Consider the following 24,484-nt stretch of genomic DNA (forward strand, 5'->3'; position numbering starts at 1 on the left):
TGGGTTATTAAATGGTGAGATTTGTTGGTAGTTTCTTTTTGTGATGAAGGTACAGTAATAAGATGGTGATTAGTGTTCTGAGAGCTGTGGTTGCAATATAGTACAGTGGCAGGCAAGTGCAGGGAGTAGAAGAGGAGCCTTGTGCAAATAAATGGAATATGGTTGGATTTGTTACAAGTGTTGAAACATGAGTTTAAGCATAAGATAAAAGCTGCAAATTAGTCTTTAGTTGAAGAAAATCACGAATAGCATTATTGGAGTAAACGAATGGCCAGCAAGTCAAAGAAGTTACAGCAAGAGAATCCATTTATATGGTGCCTTTAATGCAGAAAAAGTAGCCCAAACCATGTGACCAAAGTATTCAGAAAACAAAAGTGGATGCTGAGTCAAAAAAAACAAAATATTGACTGGAGTGACCAAGCTTGATCAGATTAGTGAGCTTTAAAGAGAAGAGAGAGGTGGTGGGGTTTAGGGAGTGTCTAGACGACTGAAGGCATAGTAGCTCATAGTAAGTCAAAGCAGGGGAGAAATGCACAAATAGTTTGAGTCAAAGGAATAGAGAGTTTAGAAATGGTGGTGATGGCAGCACTGGACGAGATTAGAGAAAGGAAAATGTGTGGCTATTCAGGGATTCAAACACAAGGAAGAGAAATTTAAATTTGTGGCATTGGGGATTGGGGTGAGCAAGCAATACTTGATGCAGGCAGCAGATTAGCTGAAGTTTACAGAGAGAGGGGGATAGAAGGCTAGCCAGGTGAACATTGGAATAGTTAAATCTAGAAATGATAAAGGATTAAATGAGAATTTCAGTGGCAGATGGGCTTTAAATACGGCTGGAGGGGGGGTAATCTTTATGATGGAAAGGCAGTGGGCTTGAGATTGAAGAAGATGCCAAAGTTGCAGACAGTGAACTGGATTTTAAGAAGCCCCCGCGTCGGGTTCCGTGGCGGGGGAGGCCTGAAGATGGCTCTGGATGAGGCTGCCACAGACCTCAACGCCGGCAGGGCCTGGCCTGGCTTGATCCTCCCAGTGGCGACGAAACTCCATGGTGGCCCCGCCCGCCATTGGGCGGCAGGACCACAATTTGAATATTTAAATCAATAAAATTAATTAATTTAAATATACTCACCCGCAATCTTGAGGGCTCGCTGCGATCTTCAGCATGGCAGCCAGCACTCCCACGCCTTCTGATCCCCGTCCGGGGAAATGAGGCACGACATTGATTGGGAGGGGGCAGTAGGGAAGTTTATCAATGTGTGGGGGCGGGGGGTTGGGGGGGAGAAGCGGGGTCAAATAAACATCATGGTGTAGGCGATGGTGGGAAAGGTTGTACTTTAAACCTCGTGCAGTTTTTGCGGGGGCGGGAGCTCAGGTGTTAAACGTGCTTTGGAGGGGGGTGGGGGGGGAGAGAAAATAGTTAATGTAATTGCTTTGGTGGGGGGTGGAGAGTGGGAAAGTGGCTTTGGAACTTTATGTAATTCTGGGGGGATATCGCTAAAAAGAAAATTTAAATATCCTGGCAGGGCTGACTGCCCTTTAAAAATGGCACCAGCGCCTGCATGCAGGTAGCTAATGCCATTGCAGAGATGGACAGCCCGCCCCCTCCACATGACTTGATTGGGGGGGGGGTTGGTGTGGGGAGAGCCGCCCCGGCTATTTAAATGAGCTGTGGCGCAGGAGATCGCGGAAGCTCTTTGGCGTGCAGCCTGCACATGTGGGTTGCGATTTTATGACCGAATCCAGCTCAGTATGTCTAGTTTAGATTGAGGCTGTGGCTGGGGCCAGAGTTGATGGCAAGGGTACAAACTTTGTACCAGGAGCTGATGGTGCTGGATTTGGTCATTTTCATGTTTTTCTGGAGGAAGTTGCATCTCATCCAAGACTAGATGTGAAGCAAGCTGACAGTACTAAGGTGATGCTAGAACGTAACTTCAATTATAGCAGCAATATTCTCTACTTTTACCTAGTCAAGTATGCCTTTTTTGGTTACCCATGTTAACAGCATTACCTCAGTCATCTGTTATGTGAGCTTATCTTCATTTAAAGAATGAAGTAGGCCATACTTTTTTTGCATTTTACTTCTGAGAAAAGAACGATGTGGCAGGTCAAGGAATGCATACTGATTGCTGTGTGAATAGGAATAGTGATATGCATGCTGTCTTAACGTCACATTTGGGCTCTGATTTATTGTTTTGATACAAAATCAATCAATCACAAATCTTTATTGTTTTCCTCAATCTAATACCTGGATCAGAATTGCTTTTCACTGTAGTGAGGGGAAGAGGGAATGGGATCTCCATTTCAATTTATTTTTAAAGAATTTTCAATGTAGTAAGCAGTTGTGTGAAGTCTTCTATAGTATGAAGTGCAATTTTGCACATAAAAATAAATTGCAAGCTATGCAGTAGCAAGTTTGTAGTCACGGGGGATGATAATTAGGGAGATAGTGTTCTCTGTGTCATGGTCCTGTAGTTTTTTTTCGGAATATGCAGTTTGCCTTTAAGGCTTGCAAGGGATCAGTATTGCTTTGAGAGCCGGCAAGCCTCAGGAGTTATAGAAAGGTGCATTTTCGTTGCCTCAGCCATTTGGAGATTGTGATTCAAAGGGTGCATTCTCATTACCATAGATACAGCCACTGGGAGTGAGCCTGATGTGATATATTTGTTACAATTCAGTTTGAACTGGCAGTTGAAGACAGTTTGTCCTATCAGACAGACACAGACAGTTGTGATGAGCACACTTGAAAAAGAGCTCTCAACCATTTAAACTGAAGGAAATAGGATTTTTGTCTGGTTGATTATTATCTCTCTCAATTCTAAAAAGTCAACCCAAGACAGAGATCTCTGGTATTTAAATTGAAGAAAGGGACGTTAGACTGTGACAATCTTTCTTTCCCTCAAAAACTCTAAAGTCAGATTGATTCTATTTAATAAAAGCAAAATACTGCAGATGCTGGAAATCTGAAATCAAAACAAGAAATGCTGGAACCACTCAGCAGGTCTGGCAGCATCTGTGAAAAGAGAAGCAGAGTTAACGTTTCGGGTCAGTGACCCTTCACGTTAACTCTGTTTCTCTTTTCACAGATGCTGCCAGACCTGCTGAGTGGTTCCAGCATTTCTTGTTTTGATTCTATTTAAAGTGTTTGCAAGTCATTAATTGTTGAAATTCGCTGGACTTCGAACAACATTGTAGGGGGGACATGGAACAACATTGGTCTGTAAATTTGCAAGGACCCTAATTTTTCTATTTTTAAATGTTCATAGTGTTTAAGAATTTAGTTCTTTTAATTAAAAGAGTTAATTTGTTGATTTTTAAAGACACCTAGTTTGGTTCGCCTCATTCGGGGGTTAATAGACGGTACAATTTGGCTGGGTCTTTAATTTGGAAAGTTTTAAATGATATGTTGGGCGATCTGTGGAGCGATGGGATTGAGTTATTCAGTACGCCTCTCCCACCACAATTAGAATCGTACATTTTGATTGGGGGCTTTGACATCTGCACTCTCAACCACGAATCCAGGAGGGTGTATCTCTTAACTAGTTCGAGGATAAAGCACATCTCTGAGCAACTGAATAAAAACTTGGAATGGGAGTGGAGAGATTGAGCTGTCATGGTCCATGTCGGGACCAAAGACATAGGAAAGAAAAGGGAACATTAGAATTTAGGAACTTAATTTAAAAAGAAGGGCCTCATGGGTGGTAATCTCAGGATTACTACCTGTGTCACTTTTTTTTTCATTCATTCATGGGATGTGGGCATCGCTGGCTGGGACAGCATTTATTGCCCATCCCTAATTGCCCTTGAGAAGGTGGTGGTGAGCTGCTGCAGTCCATATTGGGTAGGTACACCCACAGTGCTGTTAGGAAGGGAGTTCCAGGATTTTGACCCCATGACCGTGAAGGAACAGCGATATAATTCCAAGTCAGGATGGTGTGTGGCTTGGAGGGGAACTTGCAGGTGGTGTTTCCATGCGTCTGCTGCTCTTGTCCTTCTAGGTGGCACAGGTCGCGGGTTTGGAAGGTGTACATAAGGAGCTTTGGCTCATTGCTGCAGTGCATCTTGTAGATGGTACACACTGCTGCCACTGTGCGTTGGTGGTGGAGGGAATGAATGTTGAAGGTGGTGGATGGGGTGCCAGTCAAGTGGGCTGCTTTGTCCTGGATGGTGTCAAGCTTCTTGAGTGTTGCTGGACACCATCCTGCTGATTGACAGAGGGATAGACATGTCTGGAAGCATGGTGTGGGAAGGAGAGTTCCATTTCCTGGCAGACTGACACCAGTATTGGGACAGGTAGGAGCTGTACCATTGGGGTGGGCTCCACCTAAACTGAAATAGGGCCAGAGTCTTAGCAAACAGGATGAAAACAGAATAGCAAACGGGACTGTGGATAAGACATGGGAGGGATCTGGTGGAAATAGCAGAAGCCAAAAGATAAAAGAAATAGGAGACGACAATAATTGTCAGACCAAGGCAAGGAATAAGAGTAACAAATGGTCAGGGAACAGATACAGTTCCAGATCATATGTATAAAATGATTATAGAAATTCAAGTGAAGGAACCAATGAATAAAAATAAATTAAGCTACCTGTCCAGCTATGTAAACAGCACCCAAAATAAACCAGGGAGCCTGTGGGCAATAACTTGTAGCAAGACGCCAGATATATTAGGGGTAACCAAAACATGGCTACAAAAAAACAGGACTGGCAGATAAATATTGCAGGATACAGTGTACTTAGAATGGATTGAAAAAGATGATGATTCTGTACTATTAGAGATCATGGCCGGAATCTTACAGTGGGCGTACAGGAGCCGGCCTCCGACGTAAAAGTACGTGGTGAACCCGCTTCCGCCTTGCCTGGGGATCCGTTCTGTATTTTACGGGTCCCCAGGCGTTCTGTTCTGAGGCGGGACTTCCACCCGCTTGAGGGAGGACGTCCCGTCTCATTGAGCTGCCAGCCAATCAGCGGGACAGCAGCTCTTAGTCCCAGCAGCGCCACCGGGAGCAGTGGCCACTGATGGGACTACACAAAGATGCCTGGGATCTGGGAAGGCAGGTAAATTTTAGTTGCCTCGCTGGGGGTAATCGGTCGGGCCCCGGCGAGGCAAGGGTGGTCGTTTGGGGGTGGGAAGGGGGTGTGTTGGGTCTTGGGGGTAGTTAGGGCCCTCTTCATTGGGCTTTTCCAGGCTCCAGGACGCCCACTTGCAACTCAAGGGCCTTGATTGGCCTGGGGTGGGCAGGCGGGCGGAAAGGGGGATGGGAGTGGGTTCCTGGAACTTCCTGCTCCATTTTACACCACCTATTTCCCTCCCCCCCCTCCGCCACCATCCGGCTCGTTGGGGTGGCGTTAAATTCCGGCCAATGTGGCAGTAGAAAAAAAGAATGTACCTAGCATTAAGATGGAAACACATCCATTTGGGTACAGTTAAAGGATAAGAAGGGATTGACTACCTAAAACTGGAGGGGGAAAGTGGAGGATGAAATATGTAAGCAAATCTATAAAATGAATAAAAGACATGTGGGGGTGGTGGTGGTGGGGGGGCGTTATTTTGGCTAGAATATGAAAACAGGTGGTAAGTGGGTGCTGAGTTAATAAGACACACACCTGTTTGAAAGTCTGGATTTAGCACACAATTTTGGTCCTAATTGCTGATCATATTTTGAACTTGCTAGGTGTTAGATCAGAAACCTGCATAGCATCTGAAGCAATACAGGGGATTTGCAGGTAATAACTCATAACAAGGAGCTAGGTGTAGTAGTCAATTTTCGTGGCACAATATATGTGCCCCCTCTCACCCACTTCCACTGGTGTGGAGTGTTCTGGCTGGCAATGTTACAGGATGGCTTAGGGACCAAGGGAGGGGGGACACAGGTTCTCAAGCAGAGCACTGGAGCTTCTGGTGGAGGGGGAATATCCTGTACCCACAGTGGAGGTGAAGAATGCCAAACCACCTTCCTGTTTAGCTGGTACAGCTTTGCCTGCCTCCTTGTTGAGACTGGGAGGCGGGAGGGGGGGTTACCCAAGCAGGATGCTCATAAACACTGGGTAATTCCCATAAGGTGTCCAGTAATTGGAATAGCAAAGCACTTACACTTTTTAGGTCAATTCCTCAGAGAATTTGCAAAATAGATGTTGCTTGGGTGTTGAAGTCTTGACAAAGTGTCACAGAAAGTCTCCGGACGTGTTTCAGAGAGCTTCACAGCTCCAGCAGCATTGAACATGAAATGGTGAATATCCTTTAAGTTGTGTGTGAAATCCACATCAACACCTTGTTTACTACCAAGCAGCTGGTTGTTTTCTGCAGAAGGCATTCGGACGACCGCTGACAACTAAAATGCTGTGCAGCCTCCTTCTGAGTGCTTGCAGGCATTTTATGTGGTAGCCAGCTCCTTAATGAGCCTTCAGGCATCCATTCCTCACTCGGGCTTCACCTCCTTTACCAAAATGGCATCTTGGTGTGAAACATGGGCTGTGTGTTTCAGCTCAAGACCCTATCATGGCCACCTTGGAGGATCATTTGCTGCCAAAAATTGCCTCTTCAGAATAATAATTATGGAAGAGTTCAGTTAACCCCAGATAAACTGGCATGAGTTGAGAAAGGGAGTGGAGATTTTACAGTGTATTCAGCGCACCTTTTTTACCCAGTACGCAAGAAGCCCGACAAGAGAGAAATTGCTGCTGGATCTAATAATGTGAAATGAGCCAGGATGGATAAGAAAAGTAAGCACAAGGAAACATTTAGGCAACAGCAACAACAACATTATAGGAACTAAGATATTGAGTGAGAAAGACATAAGTAAGATAAAGACCAAAGAAATGGATTAGAAAACTTCTAATTTTGAGGGGTTGAGGATGGAACTAGGGAAGGTAAACCGAAAACAAAATTGACAGCGAAGAAATGTTTAAAAAATATTTTACACTCCTCTGGTTCTTTGAGTAGAGTTCAGGAGAAAGATCTTCCACTAAAAAAAACAAGAACAAACTAACCAATAATGAAACAACCTGGGTGAATAAAGAGATGAGGGTAAAATTGAAACCAAAGAAAATGACATGCACTATGCATATAGACAAAGGAGCAGATGACAACATGAAATACAAAGAGGTTAGGAAAGAAATAAAAAAAAGGAAAGCATAGCAGAACTACAAAATTAAATTATCAAGGAGTATAAAAATAAAGTATACCTCAAACACAAATAAAAGAAAAATCAGGATAGAGATAAGGCCATGAAGAAATGTGCAAGATAAATTTAGAAGTGACAGCGAATTGCCAAAGATAACAAATAATTACTTCGCCTTAGTATTTACCAAGGAGCCTAACAAGGTTGGCTTGACATTAGAACAAGAGATCAAAATGTATATCAAGTCATTTAAGATGGAAAGTAGGAGATAATTGATAAACTAGTCAAATGTGGAGAGGATAAGACTCCTGATCCAGATGGATTGCATCTGCGCAGATGAAAAGAAGTTAGGGGAGGGATAGCAGAGGCACTATTACACACCTATAAAAATCATTAGAAAAGGAAATAATGCCTGAAGACTAGCAGACAGCTAATGTTCCTATTTTTAAAAAGGGAGATGGAACAAATTTAGGAAACTGTAAACTAGTTGGCTCAATGTTGGTGGTAGAAAAGATAATAAAATCTTTACTGAGCGATGTACCAGAAAAAATCTAGAAAATATGATAAAGAATAGTCAGCATAGATTATAGAAAGAAAGGTCATGCTTAAACAACCTTTGTTACTTCAGAGAATTCAAAAAAGTAGACAAGGGTAATGTAATAGATGTAATATACTTTGAAATGCCCAGTAAAGACAGGACGCATATTCCTATTTTTAAATATGAACATTTTTCATGGTGGACTCTTTAAAATTGACTACTTTCTTTTTAGAAAGGTGGGCAATGCTGAAAAAGATGGCCACTGAAGGTCAGATGATCTGGCCTTGTATATTCAAACATTGCCTAGCTGTCTGTTGAAAACAAAAGGATTCATTCCAGGCTAAGAGGTGTCAATTACACCCATCCTGAAAACATCAAGACATTCCTGAATTGAATGGGTTCTTCTTGAAACAAAGAAGATGTGAAGTAGACACATAGCAGAATGATTCCCATTCAAACATCAAACGATGTTGATGGTCACCATATCTTGGTCCATTGTATGGTCACAACACGGGAGAGGACCATGTGTCTCCTAACAGAAGCTAGTGAGAATTTTTACCTTAAAAGATAGCTCTGGAGAGAGGGATCACAGGGACATCACAGAAAAGCAGTCCATTGAGAGGCTGTGGAAGGAAGTCCAGCCAAAACAAGGAAGGAGTCTGCTGTGGATTCTTTACTTCAACTTGGTGTAGTGGAGAACTAAAGTGACCAGCGCTTCCAGTCTGAAGTCTTAACCACCAGAAAACTACAAATACCCAAGCCTGCAACTTTAGAAGAAACTGTCCTCCAAGAAGTTTCAACAGGTTTACTGTGAACCTCCAGTACCTACCTCATTTCAAATCAGTTACTTTTTCCCCCCCTCTATCTTTCTGTATGTGTGTAAGAAAATGCATGCATGGGAATGAATATTTCAGTTAATGAATATTGTTCACCAAGTAGTTAGGTTTTATTGTACGTTTAAAAAAAAAAAAAAATCATTTGTCTGTTTGACCCTAAAGAGACTTGGGGCGAAAGCACCATTTTACCAAAGCACGATTGCGGTCAGTTGGGAGGTGACAGTGGGAATCACCCACACCCCTTACCACCTGGTCATAACAACTTGGATTTTCAAAATTCCTTTAGTAATTTACTCCATAGTAGACTGATGACCAAAGTCAGAGCATGTGAAGTCAGAATAAGTTACAAAATGATTAGCAAACTGGCAACAAAGCAGAGTAAGGGTTAAAGATAGTAATGTAGCTGGTGGAAGGTGGTGTCTCACAAGAATTGGTGCTGGGACCACTGTTGTTCACCATTTGCATGAATGATTTGAACTCCAATCAAAAGTATAACCAGCATTTTTGAATGGCACCAAATTGGGGGTATAGTTAATGGTGAGGATATATTAAATTATAGAATGTTGATTATACCACACTTGAAATACTGTGAACAGTTCTGGTTTTCCATATTATAAAAAGGATATGGAGGCATTGGAGAAGGTGCAAAAAATAATTTTCAAGTATGATACTAGAACTGAGAGGTTATAACCCATCAGGATAGATTGGGATTCTTTCCTCTCAAAGAGAAGACTGAAAGGTGACCAGCTAGAGACCTTTTAAGATTATGAACAGTTTTGATAGGGTAATTGTAGAGATGTTTCCACTTGTGCGGGAGACCAAAGCCCAGGGGCTATGAATACAATATAGTCACTGATAAATCTGGGTAATGGTTAGAATGTGGAACAAGGCGTAGTTAAGGTGAATAACATAGATGCATTTAAGGGGAAGCTAGATAAAGCCATGAGAGAATAGGTATGCTGATCGGGTTAGATGAGGAGGAGACCTGTTTGGAGCATAAACACTGTCATAGACCTGCTGGGCCACATGGTTTGTTTGTGTGTTGTACATTCTATGTAACTAATTTTCCATTGAGAATTATATTAATGGTTTTTAAATTTAGATGGGCAGCCTTATGAAGTTGTTGCAGTTGGAACAGGAGAGATGAACTGTAATGATCCTTTATATTCTGAAGGCCGAATTGTGCATGATTCCCATGCTGTGGTTACTGCAAGACGCTCGCTATTGAGGTAAAGTACATGGTATTCTAAATTGAGAAAGTCAGTATTCAATATATACCACTTTATTATTGGAAATAGCGCACAAGGGTAAAGATAAACCTTGATTTTTTTTTTTTTGTGTCTGATGGATACAATAATCAGTTATGAAACGCAGTCAGCCTGATGCCTCACCAGAAGACTGAAACAAAAAAGGCTTGCATTGGTACAGCATCTTTCACACCAGTCAGTCCCACTCCAGGAAGTTGAGTGCAAAATCTAGGCTGATACTTGATTCTGGTAGTCATAGAGATTTACAGCACAGAAGCAGGCCCAATGCGCCTGCGCCAACCATCAAGCACCTGTCCAAAACTAATCCCACTTTCCTGCACTTGGCCTTGTATGTTATGGCATTTCAAGTGCTCATCTAAATACTACTTAAATGTTGAGTGTTCCTGCCTCTAACACCCCTTCAGGCAGTGTGTTCCAGATTCCAACCACCCTCTGGGTGAAAAACCTTTTCCTCAACTCCCCTCTAAACCTCCTGCCCCTTACCTTAAATTTGTGCCCCCTAGTTATTGACCTCTCTGCTAAGGGAGAAAGATTCTTCCTATCAATGCCCCTCATAATTTTGTATACCTCAAATCAGGTCCCTCCCCTCAGCCTTCTCCGCCCCAAGGAAAACAACCCCAGCCTATCCAGTCTCTCTTCATAGCTGAAATGCTCCGGTCCAGGCAACATCCTGGTGAATCTCCTCTGCACCCTCTCCATTGCATTCACATCCTTCCTGTAGTGTGGTGAGCAGAACTGTACACAGTACTCCAGTTGCAGCCTAACCAGCATTTTATACAGCTCCATCATAACCTCCCTGCTCTTGCCTTTGTTAGCCGAGGCATAGAAAATAAGTATGCCTTTCTAACCACCTGAGGGAGTGCTACGCTATTGGAGGTACTGCCTTTTGAATGAGTCCTTGAAACATGGCTAATCAGCCCTATCACCTTGACTTAAAAGATCCCTTGGCACTGTTTTGGAAAAGAGCAGGGGAATTCTCCCCTGGTATCCTGAATAATATTTATCGGTTAAGCAACATCACTGAACAGACACTCTGGACATTATATAATTACTGTTTGTAAGACCTTGCTGTAAGCAAATTGGGTGCTATGTTTCCTATATTATGACAGTGACTACACTTCCAAAAAAAGTACTTAATTGGCTGTAAAATATTTTGCGACATGCTGAAGTTATGAAAGGCTATATAAATGCAATTCTTTTCTTTCTGTTACTGTGAAATGTCTTTTTTAAACTTCAGTGACTGAGGAAAAAGTGGCAACTATTTTTTTAGAAAGCATTTTTGAATAATTTGGTTCATCAATTGCAAGCAACTAAGAAAATTTAATTAAAAGTGGTTAAAGTGTATTTCAATGTTAAGTGTTGACAGAAACATGACAAATAGTGACAATAGGAAGAAAAGCTTGAGGTAAGAAGTGTGTTCATACACAGTTCTTTTTAAGTAATGCATATTTATAATCAAGAGGTATGATGTAATAACTTGCATTTATTTAGCGCCGTTAACCTAGTAAAATGTCCCAAGGTGCTTCACAGGAACGTCTTCAAGTAAAATTTCACATTGAGGCACATAAGGGGATATTAGGGCAGACAAAGAGAGCAGTTTTAAGGAGCGTCTTGAAGGTGGCAAGAGGGTTTTAGAGAGGGAATTCCAGAGCGTGAACCTGGGCGATTGAAGGCATGGCCACTAATGATGGAGTGATTAAAATTGGGGATACGCAAGAGGCTAGAATTAGAGGAGTGCAGATATCATGGAGGGTTGTAGGGCTGGATGAGGTTACAAAGATTGAGAATTTAAAGTTGATCTATTGCCCAACCAGGAGCCAATGAAGGTCGGTGAGTTCCGGGCTGTTGGGTGAACGGGATTTGGTGCGAGTTAGCATGCAGGCAGCAGAGTTTTGGATGAGGTTTTCAGCAACAGGCGAGCTGAAGCAGGGTGGAGTCAGGCGATGTTACAGAGGTGGGCGTAGGCAGTCTTAATACGTGTATACTACAGATCACCTAATGGAAGGGAAGTGAAGGGCTAAATACGTAGGCAAATCTATGAAATGAGTGAAAAGCACACCGTAATAATCATGGGAAATTTCAACTACCCCCCCCAAATAAACCAGCAAGAGGTAAGGAAAGGCAAAAGGGAAGGAATTTTTGCAGTGCTGCATTGCAGGAGTATATTACAGTATATTGAGGACTCCTTACCCAGTATGCAAGAAGCCCAACAAGATGGGAATCACTACTGGATCTAATGATGGGAAATGAACCAGAGCAGATAGGAGAAGCAGGGACAATGTAATATTGTTTCAGATAATGGTTGAGAGACACATAAGTAAATTGAAGACCAAAGTAATAAATTGGAAAAAAGCCAATTATGAGGAATGATAATGGAATTCGAAGATAAACTGAAAAAATAAACTTGATAAATATGATTGATAAAGCAGCAGGAAATATTTAAAAAGGATAATCAATAGAGTACAGAAGTATAAAAGCAAAATACTGCGGATGCCGGAAATCTGAAATAAAAACAAGAAATGCTGGAACCACTCAGCAGGTCTGGCAGCATCTGTGAAAAGGGAAGCAGAGTTAACGTTTCGGGTCAGTGATCCTTCTTCGGAACTGACCGAAGAAGGGTCACTGATCCGAAACGTTAACTCTGCTTCTCTTTTCACAGATGCTGCCAGACCTGCTGAGTGGTTCCAACATTTCTTGTTTTTATTTTGAGTACAGAAGTATATTCTGCTAAGACCAGAACAAACTAGCCAATAATGAGACAACATGAATGAATAAAGAGATGAGGATAAAATTGAAATTAATTAAAAACACATACAGTAAGTACTTGGACAATAAAGGAGAAGATGACAAAAAAGAATAACAGGTTAGGAAAGAAGTGAAATATATTAGGAAGGCAAAGAAGAATTATGAAATGAAATTATCAAATATAACAACAAATAGTCTTCTGACAAATAATAAAGGGAAAATTAAGATCCGGGAAGGACACTAAGGGATGCGTAATGTAAATTCAGGTATGACAGTGAAATGGTAGAAATATGAATAGCTACTTTTGCCTCAGTTTTTGAGAGAGGCTAATGAGGTGAGCATGGCATTAGAAGAGATCAAGGAGGTTATCAAGACATTTTAGATGGAAAAGGGGGATATGATTGATAAACCAAACAAAGGTAGAATTGTATCTGTCCATACTGAAAGAAGCTAAGGGAGCGGTAGCAAAGGCACAGGTATATGTAAAAAAAAAATTATTAGACAAGGGAATAGTGCCAGAGAATCTGGCGGATAGCCATGGGCAGCGTAAGAGGAACGATTGCAGGGGCAGGAACAGGAGAAAGACTTTATTTGTGACCCTCTTTCATCTATGACGGTGAATTGTGAATAACTGTAATTTTATTGCTGGTATTTCCATCTACCCTGCCTGACATTTATTTTTCACTAAATTTTTAGTCACTTTGCCTACTTAACAGTTGCGATTATGAGCCCTAACTCCATGTAAAAATCCATGCAGACATGCGCAAATAGGCAAAATTCTTGAACCAGTGGTCCCTGCCACTTTAAAATTTGACATGGTGGGACCAACAGCACGGAGCCCATTGAGGCGCACTTCTACCTCCCGGATTTCAGCGTAAAGTCTGATTGCCAGATGTTGTGGTGCCATTGCGTCACTCAGTGACGGACCTCTGAGCATTTGCCGCTATTAAGAAAGGAAAATCCGGGCCTTTATTGCTTAGATTTAGTTATCGAGCATGCTTGACTTAACAGGTCTCCTGGTGGGTAGAATCTCTCTTCAAGGACTCTTCCCCTTGTCGTAGCAGGGACAATAAACAAGTATTTTGTATCTGTCCTCACATTAGAAGACATTCAAAAAAGTACCTGAAATAGTGGGGAAGCAAGGATCTAATGAGAATGAGGAACTTAAAATAATTAATATTAGTAAAGAACAAGTACTAGAGAAATTAATGGGACTAAAAGCCATCAAATCCCCTGGACCTGATGGCCGGCATCCTAAGGTTTTAAAAGAGGTGGCTGCAGAGATAGTGGATACAATATTTTTGATCTTCCAGAATTTCCTAGACCAGTCCCTGTAGATTAGAAGATAACAAATGTAATCTTGCTATTCAATAAGGGAGGGAGAAAGAAAATTGGGAACTATAGGCCACTCAGCCTGACATCAGTAGTAGAGAAAATGCAAGTATGTATTATTAGGGCAGTGGTAACCGGGCACTTAAAAAATCTTCATATGGTTCGGCAGAATCAACACGGTTTTACTAAAAGCAAAGCGTGTTTGTCAGATCTGTTTGTTTTTTGAGGGCGTAATTGACAGGGTAGATTAAAGGGAAGCCAGTGGATGTAGTATATTTGGATTTTCAGAAAGCATTCGATAAGGTGTCAGACAATATTAGCGCTCATGTAACTGGGGATAATAGCATGGATTGAGGATTGGTTAACAGACAGAAAACAGAGTTGGAATAAATCGGGCATTTTCTGGTTGGCAGGTTGTAACTAATGGAGTGCCACAAGGATCATTGCTTGGGTCCAAGCTATTTACAATCTGTTTCAATGACTTAGATGAAGGAACCGAGCGTAATATACAAGTTTGCTGGCGATACAAAGTATCGGGAAAGTAAGCTCTGAGAATGGTGAAAAAAGGTTGCAAAGGTATATCGATCAGTTAAGTGGACAAGAGGTGGCAGGTGGAGTATGATGGGAAATGTGAAATTATCCACTTTGGTAGGAAGAGTAGAGAAGCAAAATATTTTTAAAAGGTGAGAGATTAGTTTATGTTGGTATTCAGAGGGATTTGGGTATTCTTGTAAAATCACAAAGTTAGCATGCAGGTACAATTAGGAAGACATGATATGTAAAGGCTGGCTACCCGACCCGAACTCAACTACATGCGTCGGGTTCGGGTCGAGTCTATTCCGAGTCCAGCATTCGGGCTCAGGTTGAGTCAGGCTGACAGTGCTGCTTCCGGGAAGTCACCGGATCAAGCTTACCCATGATTCCCCACAACTCCATCTGCAGAAATAGCCTGCTGCTGGAACGGATGAAGGATATTCGTGTCGGGGCGGGTCGGGTGCGAAAAAATTAAAGGACTCTGACTCTGGTCATGTTTTAATTTTATACACGAGCCAGGCTTTAATGGTATATTATAAAAACAAGAAATGTTGGAAATACTCAGCAGGTCTGGCAGCATCTGTGGAGAGAGAGAAGCAGAGTTAACGTTTCGGGTTTAATGGTATGTTGGTCTTTATTACAAGTGTATAAGAGTAAGAACGTCTTTCTACAGTTATATAGGGCTTTGGTGAGACCACATCTGGAGTACTATGGATAGTTTTGGACTCCTTAATTATATTTGCCTTGTTTTTGCTTGATTGATTCCTGGGATGAGAAGACTGCCCTGTCAGGACAGACAGAGTAGAATTGGCCTCTATTCTCTTGTGTTTAGAAGAATGAGAGGTGATCTCATTGAAGCTTGACGGGATTGATACTGAGAGGTTGTTTCCCCTGGCTAGAGTCTAGAACTAGGGATTATGATCTCAGGATAAGAAGTCGGCCATTTAGAACTGATGTGAGGAGAAATTTCTTCACTCAAAGTTATGAATTTTTGGAGTTCTCTACCTCATGTGGCTGTCGTTTCTCAGTTTTTGAATATATTCAAGACTGAGATATATTTTTGGGCAATAAAGTAATTGAGATATGTGGAGTGCACAGGAAAGTGGAGTTGATGTAGGCGATCAGCCATTATTTTATTGAATGGGCAAGCAGGCTCAAGGGCCGTAAGGCCTACTCCATACAGCTGACTCCTCCTCCTATTTGTTGCGTTATGTTCAGTTTCTGGCAGTATATCTGGATGCCATTAGTAGAACAGAGTAAGGAATATCTGTCACACATCTAGGTACCTTTGTTAAGCCTCAGAGTATAAGTAACAAATTTTTTAGGCGGGAAATGCTTTGTAGCGAAAAAAAACTGATATTCCAAAGTAGGGCTTGTCCTTATGTACTGTGTAGAAGTATTGTTAGTTACATGGGGATCCCTCTGTCAGATGTGCACTTCCTTTATGTTGCTTCCTCCCCGTCCCAGTGGCACATTCCAGAGGTGTGTGACAGATGCCCCTCAGAAGAGAAACTTAGAAGATAAATTCACACAGTATAAGTTATGATAAAATCATTTTTCTGAAGCATACTGGGTTTTCTCTACAAGGCTTTGTTATTAAGGTACCTTCTCATGTGGCTTCTAATAACCCATTCATTTTAATATGTTTTCTTATTGGGACCAAAGCCACACACCTTTCAGTGAGGCAATTAAATCTAACATAAATTAGGGAGCAGATATTTCATGTGCACTCCTGTACTTTCCAGGTATCTTTACAGACATCTTCTTATGTTCTACAACAAAAATCCCGATGTGGTGAGCCAGTCTATTTTTTGCATCGATTCTGGAAGAAAAGTTCTTGCTGTTAAGGATCGTACAAACTTTCACCTTTATCTGAATCAACTGCCAAAAGGGGCTGCGCAGATTAAACAGTTGTAAGTCCGCATACAGAAGGATGTAACAAATTAATTTAATCTTGAGATGTTGTATATGGTAGGTTTATATGGGTAAAATATTTCACATTTTACAGGAGTGGTACTCATTTTGTTGAGGACTATGTCACAAACAGTGACTCGCTTGAGGGCCATTGTCATAAAACCACCATAAGGCAATAAAATAAAAGCAAAATGCTGCAGATGCTGAAAATCTGAAATGAAAACAAGAAACACTGGAAATACTCAGCAGGTCTGGCGGCAACTGTGGAGAGAGAAGCAGAGTTAATGTTTCAGGTCTGTGACCTTTCATCAGAGTTCTGATGAAATGGAACTGAGCGAATTGCTCTTTTGGACAGCTGGTGCGGACACGATGGGCTGAATGGCCTCCTTCTACATTAATTTTTCTGTGATTCTGTTCTAATTCCACTGTTCCGGGGAGGAGATGTGGGTCTCAAACTTTTTTTTTAATTATCTTGGCTCCATTATTAAGTTTGCTTCTTGAATCCCCACCCCATAATTCCTTGACAGGTGATGAATACTTTAGTACATTGGGGATGCAAGATCAATTTCCAAGAGTGGCTAGCAATCCTGTACACAAGTAGAATATCTAATGTTAACTTCAAAGCATCTCTAGAGCCATTAGCTCACTGAGTCTTGCCAGTCATTTTGGATATATGCATCATGTGACTTATTACAATTTGTATTTTGTTTTGCAAAACTCCAAGAAATGCTGACACAATCTAAAAATGTTTATTCTTGCATCCAAAACACATAGTTTCAACTGAAATCTAACTGCTGTAAATACATAGCAAAACTCTGTGCAAAGAGAAAACAACTGATTAACATTTCAGCGGTGATTTTTCTGATTTCTCATGTCTGATGGGGTGCCTTGCCCACTAATGCACCCTGGAGACTCAGGAACATGTTAAGTTTGCTTTAATTTAAATTGTAATTTATCATCTAATAGCTTCCTGCTTTTCCATTAGCCAGTTGCAGATATTCAACTCATTAAGTTCCTTTCTATGATTTGAGTATCTGTTGTTTCTTCTGCCCTCAGCCCGACTAAGGGACTTATTTTTTTAGTTTTGCTGAAAGCTGAAACTCAATGTTAACCCATCTGTTTGCTTTATAGTTGCTGACTGTCCTGCTGTTTTTTTTCTACCATTTATAAATTTAAAAAATGCAAGGGAAATGTGTTACTTTCTTTACACAGGCATCTGGCTCCTCACTCAATATCTACCTTTCATACTAACAAAGAGATGGAACTTCATGTTATTTTGGATGGAAAGGTGTACGCGATTAGCCATTGCAGTCCTGAAGTAACTGGCGCTAGAATATGTAGCATGTCTGCCAGTGACAAGCTTACTCGTTGGGAAGTGCTTGGCGTTCAGGGAGCTCTACTGAGTCACTTCATTGAGCCCATCTACATCAACAGCATTCTTATTGGTAAGTGTGATATTTCAATACTTAGAAAACTGGTATTCTGCTAAAGTGCACTGTATTTCGCCATCATTATTAAGATATTATGTTCAGCTAATTTGTGATTTTAAAATTTTAGACTTATTGGAAATTTTGCAACATGTCAAAATGTGACTAGTATTTTGTGAGCCTTTTTTGAATTTATTAAACATGGTTAATATATTTTTCATTTCCATGGATTCCCAATACAGGCTGTTGTCATGCTCGCTCTGCTCCATCTCATGTAAGTTCCACTTTCCACCAGGATCTGGCAGAAGTTGTTCCTGGAGTATGTTGATAAATCCTGAGGATTGAAATAGCCCAGGTCTCATGTCAGTGCGTCGGGTCAAGCCTGTTGCTTGCCCTAGATTAAAATCAGAGCTTTAAATGCTTTGAAAAAGGAAAGATATTTTATATGCCAGTGCAATAACTAGTTGCACAGCTGAAGGTATTATTTGCAACTACAATGTCAACAGGTGCCATTCATAGTATCTCTGTTAGCTACAGTTCAACTAGGGTGATTGAGCAAACAAAGAAAAAGCCCTCTTTTCACAGATGTTGAGAGCAGGTTTAACTGGGAATGTATGAACAACACCAGGAACAAATTTGTTTTTAGTACCCTTAATGTGTTATTTGCAGTGATGTGTGTTTGAGGACAAATCTTAAGCATTTTTATTTATATCAAAGAGAGGACAACCTTCTAACCCAGAAATCACTTTGGAGTCTTGTCACCTATTTCATCTAACCTTTCCAAGGAACCTTAAATAGAAAATCTGAGAAACAAACTCACATAAAAGAACCATCAGAGATTATATTACCATATTACTCCATTAGTATCTTGCCATGTGCTTTTACATCATATGCTTTTATCTGTAAATATATACAAGCAAGCTGTTTAGCTTGTGCTTATCAGTGGCAGGATGCTATATTCTGCCTTCTGAAACAAAGGGAGATTATCGTCATTGGCAGTCCTTCAATTCGAGGATGATGTCTACTCCAGGTCACGAGTTTCTGCCATGGGTCTTCATGTGACTGAACACTCCGATTCTCGACCTGCAGATCTTTGGGCACATGGGGCAGAGTGGGTAGTGGGTTCCAGAGTGCAGGATTTGCTCGTTTTCTTTCCTTCTCTGCTGCCGCTCTGCCTCATCATTAAGATGTTTGGACTCAAAACATGATGCAGCATGATGAACAAATAAATTGTTGCTATTTTGAACGATTGATAGTAAGCTCCTTCCAGTCATTAATGTCAATGCTGCCGTGCTTCAAAGAGAGCTTCAGAGTGTCTTTGAAGCGTTTTCTTTGTCCTCCCCGAAATGCTGGCCATTTGAGAGTTGAGAAAACAGAACCTGGCGGGGAAGACTGTTTTTGGCCATCTGGACATAGTGTCCAGTTCATCGAAGTTGATATTGCAGGAGTTTTGCCTGAATGCTTGTGGAGCTGGCTTCAAGAAGGACACTAGCGTTTGTTCAACAGTCCTCCCATTGAATCCACAGGATGGGACGGAGGCATTGCTGATGGAATTTCTCTAGCACATTAATGTGTCGCTGATACACAGTCCAGTCTCTCTGCGGTACTGGAGTATGATGACAACAGCTGATGTGTACACTAGGACTTTTGTTTACTTGCGGAGATCTTTGTTAAGCACTCACTGCTGTAGTTTATAGAAGGCTGAGCTGGCGCAGTTAATCTGGTGTTCGATCTCCTGATCAATGGTGGCGTTTTGAGAGAGGTGGCTGCCAAGGTCTGGGAAGCGCTCAACATATTCTAGAGTGTCTCTTTCAGCATATATGGGAGCTGGAATATTTGGCTGACCGGTGTAGGTTGATATGAGTTTTGTTTTGGCAGCATTCAAGGACAGGCTGAGGCTCTTGTATGCAAACCTGGTGCAGAGTGGGCAACAACACTGCGGTCATCCGCTAACTTTAGATCGTGTATGTCTATGGCGGTCAGTTTAGTTTTTGCAGAGGTGACTGAGGTTAAAGCATTTTCCATCTAGGCAGTATTTAATAATCACAGCAGAGGGCAGTTGATCTTTGAGGTGAATAGCCAATGTCAAGTAGATTATAAATAGTACAGGAGCTATCACACCGCCTTGCTTGACTGCAGTCTGGATTTTGAAGGTGTCTGTTTCAGATCTCCCACTCAAAAGAGTTGCAGTCATATCACAAAGCGTACAAGCCTTTCCATGAAGTCAAGGTGGTGATCCACTTAGGGGGGAGATGATAGTGGGTATCCCACCTATTTTCCAGCAGGCAGTTTACAGTGAGTCACGGTTAAGAATTAAAGCTGGACACACCACGCATATGAGAGCAGAATAAAAACATAGGATTCAGTTAGAAAATTTGCAGACTAGCTGTGAGCAGGAGAAAAGCGCTCACTGAGGTGTTAAGTTCAATCACTGTGGTAAAAAAGGATAAACCCTGTTGTGGTCAAACCAGAGAAGGGGCGAAAGAGAGAGCCTGAAACCCCTTCCTCACCTGGTCATAACAATAGACTAAATGTCCCAACAACAGCTTATAGGCTAACTGGTCTATAATGTCTAGGTTTCCTTCTCTCACTTTTCTTAAATAGCAAAGTGGCATGCAATTTTTTAATCTGAAGAAGTGGTTCTTGAATTAAGAAAACTTGGGAAGATCATAAGGCATGTTCTCACCTTCTACTTTTAAAACCCTGGGATGAAAACCATCGGTCCTGGGGATTTGTCATTCTTTAGTGCCATTATATTCATTATTGCTGATATGCTTACGTTAATCATGGTGATTTCCCGTTGCCTGATTCCATATTCGTTTCCTTGGGACGTTGGCAAGCTGTCCTCTTCCTCTACTGTAAATACTGATGCAAAATAATTATTCAATTTGTCCAGTTCCTTCGTTTCATTTACAGTATCACCGTTACCAGTTTTCGGGGGGCCCCTCATTTCTCCTAACCATCCTCTTTTTCCCAAGATATGTGTAGATGTAAAAAAAAAAATATGTTTTTATTTATTCGTCTTGCAATGTGAGTGTCGCTGGCAAGGCCAGCATTTATTTTGCATCCCTAATTGCCCTTGAGAAGGTGATGTTGAGCCAGCTTCTTGACCCACTACAGCCCATGTGGTGTAGCTACACCCCACAGTGTTGTTAGGGAGGGAGTTTCAGGATTTTGACCCAGTGAAGATGAAGGAAGAGCAATATAGTTCCAAATCAGGATGGTGAGTGACTTGGAGGGGAACTTGCAGTTGGTGGTGGTCTCATGCAACTGCTGTCCTTGACCTTCTAGAGATCTCTGGTTTGGTAGGTACTGTCGAAGGAAGCTTGGCAAGTTGCTGCAGTACATCTTGTATATGGTACACGCTGCTGCCACTGTGCGCTGTTGATGGAGGGAGTTAATGATTAATTGGGCGGGGTGTCAATCAAATGAGCTGCTTTGTCCTGGATGTTGTCAAGCTTTTTGAATGTTATTGGAGCTGCACTCATCCAATGGATTGTGGAGTCTGGAGATGAATTATTCACCACAGAATTCCCAATCTCTGGCTTGCTCTTGTAGCAACAGTATTTATGTAGCTGGTCTAGTTACATTCCTGGGTAGTAACCCCCCTCAGGATGTTGATGGGGGATTCAGTGATGGTAATGCCATTTAATGTCAAGGAGAGATGGTTAGATTCTCTAATGTTGGAGATGGTCATTACCTGACCCTTGCCACTTAGCAGCCCAAGCCTGAATGTTGTCCAGGTCTTGCTGCATGTGGGCATGGATTGCTGTGTTGATTTTGATATCATAGAGTTATACAGTGCAGAAACAGTCCCTTGAGCCTATCATGTCCATGCCAGCCATCAAGCACCTATCAATTCTAATCCCATTTTCCAGCACTTGGCCCATGCCCTTGTATGCTATAGCATTTCAAGTGCTCATCTAAATACTACTTAAATGTTGTGAAGGTTCCTGCCTTTACCACACCTTCAGGCAGTGTGTTCCAGATTTCAACCACCCTCTGGGTGAAAACGTTTTTCCTCAAATTCCCTCTAAACCTCCTGCCCCTTATCTTAGATCCATGCCCCCAGGTTATTGACACCTCTGCTAAGAGAAAAAGTTTCTTCCTATCTACCCTATCAATGCCCCTCATAATTTTGTATATCTTAAGCAGGTCCTCCCTCAGCCTTCTCTGCTCTAAGGAAAACGACCCTAGCCTTTTCAGTCTCTTCATAGCTGAAATGCTCCAGCCCAGGCAACATCTTGATGAATCTCCTCTGCACCCTCTTCAGTGCAATCACATCCTCCTTATAGTGTGGCGACCAGAACTGTACACAGTACTCCAGCTGTGGCTAACTAGCGTTTTATACAGCTCAATTATAACCTTCCTGCTCTTGTATTCTTTGCCTCGGCTAATAAAGGCAAGTATCCCATATGCCTTCCTAACCACCTTATCTGCCTATGCTGCTGCCTTCAGTGATCTACGGACAAGTACACCAAGGTCCCTCTAACCCACTGTACTTCCTTGGGTCCTACCATCCATTGTATATTCCCTTGCCTTGTTAGTTCTCCCAAAATGCTTATTTTTATTAAAAACCCAAAATGATATCCTTTGAAAGCTTCTTTTCATATTTCCTTTTGTACCTGTTATCTGTTTTGAGACTTGGTTATCTTTGTATCTCTCCCCGTCACTAGGTTCATACCTAACTATGGCATGGCTTAGTACTGCTCTTTGGTGCACCCACCCCGCCCAATAGAATTCATAACACTTCATATGAAGTTGGTTATGTCCTGAGTAAGCCAGTATCTGCTGACTAACATTTGTGTTTGGGGTTGGAGTTTCTCTAAGTGGAATAGGACTTGAAGAATCAGTAGAATTTGCAGTGGGAGTGTTACACAAAGACGCAAGTGAAGCAGACAATTTGTAGCCTTTACCAACTTAGGACATGGGTGTGATAGCTCTGTGCTTCCTCACGTGGTATTATGAACCATAAAAGTTTCTTTTTTCTTTTTGGGCCTCCTTATCTCGAGAGACAATGGATACGCGCCTGGAGGTGGTCAGTGGTTTGTGAAGCAGCGCCTGGAGTGGCTATAAAGGCCAATTCTGGAGTGACGGGCTCTTCCACAGGTGCTGCAGAGAAATTTGTTTGTCGGGGCTGTTGCACAGTTGGCTCTCCCCTTGCGCCTCTGTCTTTTTTCCTGCCAACTACTAAGTCTCTTCGACTCGCCACAATTTAGCCCTGTCTTTATGGCTGCCCGCCAGCTCTGGCGAATGCTGGCAATTGACTCCCACGACTTGTGATCAATGTCACACGATTTCATGTCGCGTTTGCAGACGTCTTTATAGCGGAGACATGGACGGCCGGTGGGTTTGATACCAGTGGCGAGCTCGCTGTACAATGTGTCTTTGGGGATCCTGCCATCTTCCATGCGGCTCACATGGCCAAGCCATCTCAAGCGCCGCTGACTCAGTAGTGTGTATAAGCTGGGGGTGTTTGCCGCTTCAAGGACTTCTGTGTTGGAGATATAGTCCTGCCACCTGATGCCAAGTATTCTCCGAAGGCAGCGAAGATGGAATGAATTGAGACGTCGCTCTTGGCTGGCATACGTTGTCCAGGCCTCGCTGCCGTAGAGCAAGGTACTGAGGACACGGGCCTGATACACTCGGACTTTTGTGTTCCGTGTCAGTGCGCCATTTTCCCACACTCTCTTGGCCAGTCTGGACATAGCAGTGGAAGCCTTACCCATGCGCTTGTTGATTTCTGCATCTAGAGACAGGTTACTGGTGATAGTTGAGCCTAGGTAGGTGAACTCTTGGACCACTTCCAGAGCGTGGTCACCAATATTGATGGATGGAGCATTTCTGACATCCTGCCCCATGATGTTCGTTTTCTTGAGGCTGATGGTTAGGCCAAATTCATTGCAGGCAGCCGCAAACCTGTCGATGAGACTCTGCAGGCACTCTTCAGTGTGAGATGTTAAAGCAGCATCGTCAGCAAAGAGGAGTTCTCTGATGAGGACTTTCCATACTTTGGACTTCGCTCTTAGATGGGCAAAGTTGAACAACCTGCTCCCTGATCTTGTGTGGAGGAAAATTCCTTCTTCAGAGGATTTGAACGCATGTGAAAGCAGCAGGGAGAAGAAAATCCCAAAAAGTGTGGGTGCGAGAACACAGCCCTGTTTCACACCACTCAGGATAGGAAAGGGCTCTGATGAGGAGCCACCATGTTGAATTGTGCCTTTCATATTGTCATGGAATGAGGTGATGATACTTAGTAGCTTTGGTGGGCATCCAATCTTTTCTAGTAGTCTGAAGAGACCACGTCTGCTGACGAGGTCAAAGGCTTTGGTGAGATCAATGAAAGCAATGTAGAGGGGCATCTGTTGTTCACGGCATTTCTCCTGTATCTGATGAAGGGAGGACAGCATGTCAATGGTCGATCTCTCTGCACGAAAGCCACACTGTGCCTCAGGGTAGACGCGCTCGGCCAGCTTCTGGATTCTGTTCAGAGCGACTCGAGCAAAGACTTTCCCCACTATGCTGAGCAGGGAGATTCCACGGTAGTTGTTGCAGTCACCGCGGTCACCTTTGTTTTTATAGAGGGTGATGATATTGGCATCGCGCCTGTCCTGGGGTACTGCTCCCTCGTCCCAGCACAGGCATAGCAGTTCATGTAGTGCTGAGAGTATAGCAGGCTTGGCACTCTTGATTATTTCAGGGGTAATGCTGTCCTTCCCAGGGGCTTTTCCGCTGGCTAGAGAATCAATGGGATTTACAACACACTAATAGGC

At 42.4% G+C, this 24,484-nt stretch overlaps 1 protein-coding gene across 1 annotated transcript in view; it reads left to right on the forward strand.

Annotated features, from left to right (window-relative positions):
• Positions 1–24,484, forward strand: part of adad1 (adenosine deaminase domain containing 1 (testis-specific)) — a 144,029-nt gene that overhangs the window by 74,628 nt on the left and 44,917 nt on the right. The window contains exons 7-9 of the mRNA XM_068024072.1: positions 9,594–9,720; positions 16,116–16,283; positions 17,497–17,729. Coding sequence (XP_067880173.1) covers positions 9,594–9,720; positions 16,116–16,283; positions 17,497–17,729 — 528 coding nt within the window. The remainder of the gene's footprint in view (positions 1–9,593; positions 9,721–16,115; positions 16,284–17,496; positions 17,730–24,484) is intronic.

Source organism: Heterodontus francisci, chromosome 1, assembly GCF_036365525.1.
Source record: "Heterodontus francisci isolate sHetFra1 chromosome 1, sHetFra1.hap1, whole genome shotgun sequence".
In the NCBI taxonomy this organism is placed as follows: Eukaryota; Metazoa; Chordata; class Chondrichthyes; order Heterodontiformes; family Heterodontidae; genus Heterodontus; species Heterodontus francisci.